The following is a 9,974-nucleotide window of genomic DNA, read 5'->3' as shown; positions in this document are numbered from 1 at the left end:
ATGTGAAGCACTTTGGTGCATGTCATTTCTTTTGTTGTAAAGCACTTAAAGCTGCCTTTCTTGTATGACCCTTCAATTATAATTAATATATTACAATAGTCACGCACTGTGTTCTCAATGAAGCCTGTCTTAGTCAGATGCCCAAATTAATACTGATTCATTCTTGCTGTGATCATTCCTCCTGTTCATACTGACCATTAGAAGATCTCTTCAAAATGCAAAAGTGATGGAGGGCAAAATCCACAGAGCTCCTTTTGTGCAATAATATATTTAAAAGTTGATCTGAAGCTAATATGAAGCTGCTTTCTCTTTCTCGCAGAACATACTGTTCAGAGGCACACATTTGGTTTCTATGACTGTCACTTTCAGAAGTTCACACAAACACCATCCTGCTGCCAGAAATACTGTCACGTATAGAATACATCAAATGCGTATTAACTTCCAGCTGAAATTAGTCATCATCATTACCACTACTTCCTCCTGTTTGACTTATATTTGCTTAAAAACTGCAGTGGCAAGATGTTGGAGAAAATTACTGAGCCTTTTGGTCTTCAGTATTGTATTTGACAGTAGGCAATATATAGAATAAGAGCAGGCACATTCTCTAAAAAGGAAAAAGAAACCAAAACACACACTGGAGACAGAACCAGACAAAGCAAACCTTTATAATGCATTCATGACAACCCACAGTCCTTCCTCTGTGAAAAAATGTATCAAGTCAATCAAATGAGTCAAATCAAGTAGATATTTTAATGTTAGCCTTTTTAGTGGCAAGGTTCCTCTTTTTGTTACTATACTTCCACCACAGCTCAACAGGGAAACACTAAGAGGGGATTTTATGCTCAAAAGACTGTAAATGTGTCAGATATCACTTGATATGACTAACTCACACTGATGAAGCTCAATAGAAGCTGATCATCTACTTTTAAATAACTGTGTGGACACACTGTGGATCTTTTAATAGTCAGTATGAACAGGAGGAATGATTACAGTGAAGAAAACCTCTTTATTTAGACAGACAGACAGATAGATAGATAGATAGATAGATAGATAGATAGATAGATAGATTGGTCATTGGTCATTGGTTGATTGATTGATTAATGTCAGTATTTATCAGTGCTTTGGTTAGGGGTTTGGGTATACCTAATGATAACGCCCATGAATTTACATTTTAATGAGGGTGAGAGAGAGAGAGAGAGAGAGAGAGAGAGAGAGGTGGGTGGAGGTGCAGCTGTTAGTGCACACAGCATGTGTGCTGGTGCTTGGAGGTTGCAGTGGGAGATGGACGGAGTGAGAGCGGGGTTTGACGTGCGCCGCACCGCAGCCGGCTGCTCCTGTGCGGACACACTGTTTCTGACATGAGCTCGGACTGCGAAAGTTATTACAGCAAAGAAAACGTGCTCGTGGAGGGCTTCACGTGTCCCAAAGCGGACAGTGACACCACGGCACTTTTCTGCTGCGGGTTCAGTGACTTGAAGTACTGTTGTGATGACCCCAACAGTTTTTTCCCATACGAGTATGGATACATGTGGTGGTTAAGGTAAGGAGAGAGATTAACACATTCAAATGAAAAGTATTGTCTTGAATTTCTTACCACTTTGTGTATCTTCATCTTCAGCATCACTCAGCATCTTCACAGCGCTACATTATAACACATACCAGCTGAGCATCATCGGGCATGATTTCACCTGCAGTAAACAGCAATTCTGCTCAAAATAGCTTTTAAAAGTAAACGTACATGTGTGCATTAGAAAGCACATCATTAGCTGTATATATCAGCGCTCTGTGCTCAGGAGCCAACCTGTTGATGGGATTTCACAGCTTGTCTCAGTTTGGCTCTAATCGGGCTAATTAGCTGTCATCAGTGAGATACTGACTTATTAGGAAGACTTCTGGTGTAGCCTTTAGCGCCAGTGGACCTATCTTCAATCAATAAGAGGGAAGTTGTGGAATTTTAATGTCTTTCAAAATGGTTTAACAGGTCAATTATGATGCAGGTTGAGTGGTAGACTTGTTAAAACAGCTTATCTATTGGCTGCTATCCAGATTAGTTTATGTTCAGTGTTGGTAGATGATGTCTCATTGATACAGTTTGAACCTGTCATGTATTAACTTTACAGCTCCAATGGTTAATCGTTTAGTCGACTGACTGACCAAGTCTTTTCATAAACACAAATGCACAAAATTTGATGGTTTCAGATTTTCATATTTGAGTATTTTCTGCTTTTTCATGTCGTTCTTTACTGAAATGTGAATATATTTAGGCTAAATTTGGACTGTGGTTCAGATTAATTAAGACATTTGGTGACATGACTGTGGACACCAGGATATTGTGATGGACATCTTTCACTATTTTGATGTTTTACAGACTAAAACGATTAACTAGTTAATCAGAAAAATAATAATAAGATGAATCCATTATGAAAATTATCATTTCTTGCAGGCCTAATTACAATTATAGTATGAGAGACACTGAGTCTGCATTAGTACCCCCAGGAGCCCCTGGGCTATGAAGCTCATGCCCCCCAAACATTTTTTATTGTATTCCAATTGGAAAAGGCTGCTGTCAGGTGGAAACCTTGTGACTCCATATTTTGTTTTTGGATATAGGTTTCCAACAGTGATTATCACCATTATCAACATCAAGAGAATGGATCAAGCCTTGTGTCATATTTCTGTGGAGCCCGACAAACAAACAAAACAAAAAAAAAAAGAAAAGAAAAAGAAAAAGAAATTGCACACATTTTTTCTCCCATCCTTGAGGGCTCCTTTCTGCTCAAGGGCACCTGGGCACTTGGCCCAGATTGCCTTTATGATAGATCTGACCATGCAAGGCATAAACTCGAGCTTTTCCACATATAAGTTTGTCCTGGTATGTAGAAGCAACCAAAGCACATTTACTTACATTTTTTAAGTGAGTGATTTTTGCTCAAAATGCTTTGGCATTTACTTGAATGGATTTCTATCTAAATGTTGGTGTTTTGACTGCTTTGGTTGTAATGCTAATGACAAAAACCACACATTTCATTCACCTCACTTACCTCTACTGGCATCTCTCGTGCAGAGGGTTGAACTTTTATTTTTCAAGGATTTGAGAAATGTACCCTTAGTACAATCTAGGTGGATTAAATTTACTCTGTGGCGCTCTGTTTTAATGTGTCTTTCCCACTGGGTCATTGTTACTCCCCAGATAGAATAATCCATAGTCACTAGTTTAGGGTTTAGAAAGTAGTTCTAATGAACTGTTCACACTGAGTGGATGTGAATGCTGACAATTGATCTGCATGACCAGGTGCCACTCAAGATAAGTGAGGTAATGTGTTTTTGCACTTTGGTGAATGGACTATTTAAGTCATCACACAGAAAGTGCATTTTACACACAAAATCACATTGTAATGCACAGTAGTGTGTGTGAGTATACAGTATGTGGATCCTAAATATTTCATTATATAATTAGTAATGTTGTCAAATGTAAGTGTGTGAAGCCTATCTGTGTCAAATAAATGTATGCTGCATTATAATAGGCTTTAAATCAATTTGTAATGTATCACAATACAATTGACGTGACATGTTAACAAATCATCTCTGTAGGAGGTTTGCTCCAGTGTAATTAGCTGGCCCCATGCAGCATATTCCTGGCCATTCTGCATCATTATGTGTCATTATATGTAACAAGAATTCCACTGAAACACTGCAGGGGAGTGCCTCACTGCTCTTAAGGTACAGTGTAGGTGTTCATATGCTGCACCACACATCATTCCCACCACTACACTGAAGCACATAAGACAGTAAACATCTCAAGAGAGTTAGAGAAATTCAAATGGAACCACCTTTGATATATTCACATATACTCTAGATGTCTATTGTTAGGCTCTGATCATTCATACCAAATATGCATTTTTCATTCAGCATTTTGATATTGTGGGACTTCCGTAAAATCCCACCTTCCACCCACGATTCAGCTTGATTCAGTATGATTTGACTAAGATTAGAGCTTCCAAAAAGTATAAGAGCTGAACACGTATAACACTAGACCCAGCAAAGAGAAATGATTATGTATTGATCTGTTCTCATGCAAAGGATGGTAGTTAAGCAAACTATCTGACACACATTAAATGAACCTCTTAGAATCTTAAAAAATGTGTAATTAATGAATAAACTAATCTTGTTAATTTTTTAACCAGTTGTGCCAGCCAGTGACTATTGACCTACTGTATACTAAGTACAAGATTACAAAATGTTTAAACCTACAAAAGACATCAAATAGCTACTTCAGGGCAGGCATTGGGCTATTATCGCAGTCAAGCACAGTAATAGTAAACCTGAAACCTTTTAACCAGTATTGGCGAGTCTTGGGGCCCTGGAGAGCAGCAGATGGGCCAACTGTCAATCACAGCTAGCAGTCGATGCCAACACAGCAAACATCAAAACAACCATAATCCTTCAAATCTTAAGGGAGTGATTTTTTCAAAAATGACCATCAGCACACATATTAGAGGATCTTAATATTCATAGAGAGGAGTTTAGGCTTTTTGTATATAAGTCTATTGGAGCATCTAGTGACTGTTGGTGCCCCTCATTTTTGGTTTTGATTTACATGTCTTAAATAGCTGACTGACTGTTAATTTAGTGTCACCTTCAGATTAGATTTTTTGCTTCATGACCAAATCCTTGCAACAACCACATCAGCCTTGGCTGTACTTTCTGTTTCATGCCAATTAGAATGTGTTAGTGTTAGTGTGACAGTGCTGGGAATCATAGTGTATCTGCTAAGCATCAGCTGGTTAGCATGACATTACTCAAAGCACTGCTGTGCCAAAACACAGCCTTACAGAGCTGCTAGCATCTTGTGTTTGATGAATATTGGTCATGATAACACTTTTACTCACTGCCTTTGTTGTAGAATCTTTGAGAAACACAGTTACGGGGATCTACAGCTTTGTGTTCCAGGGGAATACAAAGACTTACTGACTGAAAAACTGCTGAATTTAAGTTCTTTTGAAAGCTGTAGGAGCCTTGTGATCTTTGTCCCCATTTCAGTCTCTCTGCTTCCTCCAAATTCAACAAGTGACTTGATGAGTAATATGTTATCACGGCCAATTATCATAATGGATATCCAATCAATATTTTTCTATATAACATTACAAATAGATGCAATTGGATGTTATGCATCTACTGTATGTTATTTATCTTCTACTGTACAGTATACTACTATAGAGCATGTGGAAGGTGATACTACTACTGTGTCTTTGTTCTATGTCTTATAGTCTCGGAGCTCTAACAGGTCTCTCTGTAGCAGCAGTGGTTCTCCTTGCGTTCATCATCACTCTCTGTGTCCTCTGCTATCTGTTCATCACCACCAAACCCAGAGGTCTGGACAATGGACTGCCACTCCGAGAACCAGGTACTCACTACATCTCGGTATCTCTCCAGGGTGCATTTTTACTAAAACATCAATAAAAATACACTGAATTATTTAAGAGCTACCTTCTAACATTTATTAACGGCTGAACAGAATGGTTTTGAAAGAGTACTTGAGGTAATAAGCACAAGATGCTTTGGTTTTATGCTCGGTGCACTTTAGGAACTGCTCTCATCATTTTCTCCAGCTGTTTTAGAGCAGTCTCGTTACTTGATGACAATTTTGCCCATGTGTAAGGACATACGTCCATACGTCTCTTCATATAGTACTTATTTCACACTTGCAGACTATGGATCAAGCTTATGTTGAAGAAGTCCAACAGAATTTAGAAGGTGAAGTTTATCAATACAACACATAATCTGCAGGTCAAAGCAAATGGATCTCTGAATTTGCATTTCATCAAGGGATAAAAACCCTAAAAGAAACTGAGCAAAGGAAACCCTCAACTCAGATCTAACAACACAAACTCACTTTGTAAGCTTAAAATATCTATTGTGCTCATTTTTCTCTTTTATGGTTAATGAGGTTGCCCTTTATTTAGGCTGTTTGTGTGTGTTTGCAGAGAAACAATGGAGTTATGTGGTCTTTTTTGTGAAGAACATGAACCCCTCCCACATCAATTGACTTGTCTTTACCCTGAGCTTTATTTCAGATGTTCAAACTGAATTCATTATAACAGCAAAACACTACAGTTGTTCTTACAGTGAAATAGAGAGAAAATATTTAAATCATCAGTAATGATTAGTGTAATTAGTCTTTTTGCAGAATTTCTTTTTTTCATTAAGACAAAAACAATCTAGCCATGATTCGTTAAAATAAAAATCAAGCTTTTTTGACATGAATTAGATAAGAAGATGGATACCATGTCAGTACGTTAGGTATGAACTACATTTTTGGCAGATGAGATGGTGTCAACTTAATATACAATAGTGTTAGACTTCATTGTCAATTATATTTCATATGACATGACTCCGTTCCAAACAACTACCGTGGGCTGTCCTTGTGTGATACAATCCAAACTCTATATACTATGTGTATGTACTGTACTGTACTGTGTCTATACTGTTTCTTATTTCTTTGTCGAAAAGGCTGAGTTTTACCCCAGTTCTGCAAGCAAACTGTCATTGTGTCAGCTCTCGAGTATCTGCTGTGGGAACAGAGATAACACACTCCAGCACTGAGGGACTGCAAGTTTTGTAACTTGGAAAAAACTTAACATTTAAATTGGAAATATGACACTTTGGAGTATGTTTCTTTTGTGGTCTCTACTGTTTTCTCTTTGTCTGATGGTATTAAAGAGAATGAAAACTATGACAGCAGGAATGTAGCCACCAAAACAACATTTCTTAAAGCTGTACTCTCTTTTTTTATGTTAACAATGAATAAAATGATTGTAATGTGAAATGGGTCGCTCATAGTAACATCATTTGTACCTGATCTTTGAGTGCATTTAGTGTCCTTCAGCTCAGAAAGAGTTCTAATGACCTTCAGCTCATTGATTTTGATTTATAGCACACAACTGTATGTCTTAATTCAATCTACCCCCACTCGTTAACCTTGAATCAGTTGCTCTGATAAAGTACACTACCAAAAAATCTTAACTATGAGTCACGGCAACGCGGACCGCAAGGGCTGTGATTGGTCCTGTCAAAGCGTCAGTTCCTCCAGCAGTTGCTTTATTTATTAATAATGAACAAAAGGTATGTGTTTTCTGTTATTAGAGCACATAGCACAATGCTACATGCTACTGTGACCGGAAGATAAGCAAGGATACAGATAGAGACTCCTCAGCAACACGTTCCCTCGACGCAGAACTTCGAAAGGACAACGACGGCGATTTTTCTACACTTTATATAGTCATTACATTTTTCAATAATAGTTAATCTAATTTTGATAGCCTAAATGCTATTTTAGCCTTCTTTTTAATGCTGCAATATAATGTAATTCAGTTTTTCAGCATATAGTCAAATTTTGATTAAAGACGTCATAATCAGCCCTTAAAAACAACCATGATAACATTTTACTCACCATGATTGCTTTTAGAACAAGAAATGCTGCAACATTACTAAAAAATAGGCTCTATAGGGCAACAAGCATTGGTGTTCACACGGCTTGAAAACAAACCTGCAGGTTTGTCAAACTTATTTGGAACAGAACATGTAGATGAATGGTAAAATTACCTTAGTATCCACCAAAGTTTACAACTCTACTTCCCGGCTCAACTTCAGGAAAAACTTCAGGAAAATAAGACTTCAGGTCCTCCACAACATATTTATCCCATAAACAAAGAAAAGTACTCTAATAATCATGGAGACACTTAATCAGGTAGAGTTCAATGTAATCAGTGATCTATACTGTGTCTCCAATCACATACTTCTGTTAGTACACTTCTGTGTAATTCACCGTGTACACTATATAACCTACTTACTTATGTAGTGCACAAAGGTTGGTGTTGTCTCAATTCGAACACAGCTGTTGTACGGTTTAAGGAAATGACTGTTAGCTAGTTAGCAGGCTAACTAGCTAACACTGCTAAATTAACCCAAGAAATCTACACATAGTTTATATGTGATAACAGTATAGTGATGGTTAGTGCAACTAACACATGTATTAATTTGTTTTACATGGTGATGTTCACTGTTATTACAACGTCCTCGGCCTCTATTTCCTTATTTTTCCATACTCTTTCTCATACTAATGTATCTGAATGCACCTATGCACTCAAAATATTAAGTACAAATACAGAAGTACGCAATTTGAGACACAGGATTACTGTGTATTAAGCGTTACACAAGTAAACCGAGGGTGGTCCATGCAGCAGACACTGAAACAGAACTCTGTAAGCATTACGTTTTATATATATACCCAATTCAGCTCTTCCTGTTGTGGAGCTTTTTTTGCCCTTGGCTCATCTTTGTTTTCACAATTCCAGACATTTTCCACCATTAGTTAAAAGTCGATTTATTTCAATGATCTCAACAATGACATCAATGATGACCTTCAATGTTGCTATGACTTGGCAGTGATTCCGTATAGCCTAGTTACCATTATTTCTGGATTACTTTTTGTACTTAAATTTTTTTTTAAATGACATACTTATCAACCATGTGATAATTAACCTTACTTTAACCACATGATTAGCATTTTTTACTGATTCATCACAGTCAACAAAACACTCATTTTTGGTTTTCCCTTCAAATGAAGAAGTAGCTGATTTTGCTAAACTGTCAACTTGTTTATAACCTGAATGTCTGACTACTTGATTTTGTTGCCATATTCAGAGCAGTAACTTTTGTGAGTCCAATTTTACCATAAATGATAGCACCCATGACCTGAGTTACAGTATGAAAGTAATCCCCAAGTTTTAAAACTGTAATTTTCTTTCAAATAGCAGTTAAAATATGTTTCTGTCTTCCAGACTCTAGATCAAGTCCACAAGGACCAGGACCAAGTCAGATCAGCGTCCCTGCTGGCCCTCAAGGCCTCAGGAAACACTTCCTGAGAGGCAAGCTGGACTGTGACAACCAGCCACCAGACCCTGACCGCCTTTTCCAGCGCTGTTTCATGGCTACTGTCACGTCTATCAATGTTGAAGGTCCTACATAGACTGCCACACTTTTTGGACTTTTTGACCAACTTTAACTTTGATTCTTACACCAATCTGTTCACTATATTGTATCCTTCCTCAATAGAAGGCTACAGAGTGGGTTGAATTTTGATTTCCAAACTTGTAAACTTTGTGTTTACAAACACTTACAAGGAAATTTCAGCATATAAAAATTAAAATGCAAGAATGAAAACAGATGCACATGTGTTTACGGTTGCTTCACATTTTTGTATTTATTAACTTTACTTTGGGGAATCATTTAAAGTATTTGTTGTCATATATACTTGTTCATTTTGTTTCTGAGTCAATCAACATACAGAACAAAACTCTCTCTGTTCTACTACTGTTTTGTTTTGTCAATTGCCTCAAAGGGAGGACATACATCAATGTGCTGTTTCATCAGTGCACAAAGCTTGAATAACGTTTAAAGAAAAGCCAACAAAAACAATAAAAGTACTGAGCCATACGAGCTGCAAAATTACAAGAACTTAATACAGACAAGAACATGAATGAGATAAGACAAGTTATACGAAATTTATTAGAGTGAATTTCACTTGATAGCTCCCCAAAGTCCAGAGGTTGTCACTTGCATTTTAGTTCAGCATTCCAGTTTCTACAACAAAAAACACATGAAGAATTCATCCCTTGTTCTCAAAACGAGACCAACTGAGAAATAACCTCAGTGCATTCTCTGAATGAAAAGTAACCATTGACACTGCAGACTCAGAAATGTTTTTGTTGAATCTGGCATATAGAGTGAGCTCCACAAACAACAGAAATCTCTGGGGTACTGTGTTTACCCAGATGCTCTGTGTTTTTAAAGTTTTCTTTGTGCCCTTTCTGAATTCTTCTTCTTATTTGACCTTCTCTGCTGTTAATGGTGCTCTTCCACGCCAGATCCTCAAGGGGTAAACCTATAGTGGCATAAGCCACATGCACTCATAG

The 9,974-nt window shown here is 37.4% G+C and overlaps 1 protein-coding gene across 1 annotated transcript; it reads left to right on the top strand.

Moving 5' to 3' along the window:
• The first annotated feature begins 1,358 nt into the window (after nucleotides 1-1,358).
• LOC128361956 (protein shisa-like-2A) lies at nucleotides 1,359-9,028 on the top strand. The gene is made up of 3 exons (XM_053322556.1): nucleotides 1,359-1,540; nucleotides 5,268-5,404; nucleotides 8,841-9,028. The coding sequence occupies exons 1-3, from the start codon at nucleotides 1,359-1,361 to the stop codon at nucleotides 9,026-9,028; spliced, it is 507 nt and encodes a 168-aa protein (XP_053178531.1).
• The last annotated feature ends 946 nt before the right edge of the window (nucleotides 9,029-9,974 follow it).

This window comes from Scomber japonicus, chromosome 7 (assembly GCF_027409825.1).
Source record: "Scomber japonicus isolate fScoJap1 chromosome 7, fScoJap1.pri, whole genome shotgun sequence".
NCBI lineage: Eukaryota > Metazoa > Chordata > Actinopteri > Scombriformes > Scombridae > Scomber > Scomber japonicus.
This window is presented reverse-complemented; position numbering and strand designations above follow the sequence as displayed.

Bases quoted from the DNA above. Each gene is read 5' to 3' on its own strand.
- LOC128361956 (XM_053322556.1), top strand. From the start codon at position 1,359: ATGAGCTCGGACTGCGAAAGTTATTACAGCAAAGAAAACGTGCTCGTG. The intron at 1,541-5,267 runs GTAAGGAGAGAG...TATGTCTTATAG, and splicing joins GGATACATGTGGTGGTTAAG to TCTCGGAGCTCTAACAGGTC. The intron at 5,405-8,840 runs GTACTCACTACA...TCTGTCTTCCAG, and splicing joins ACTGCCACTCCGAGAACCAG to ACTCTAGATCAAGTCCACAA.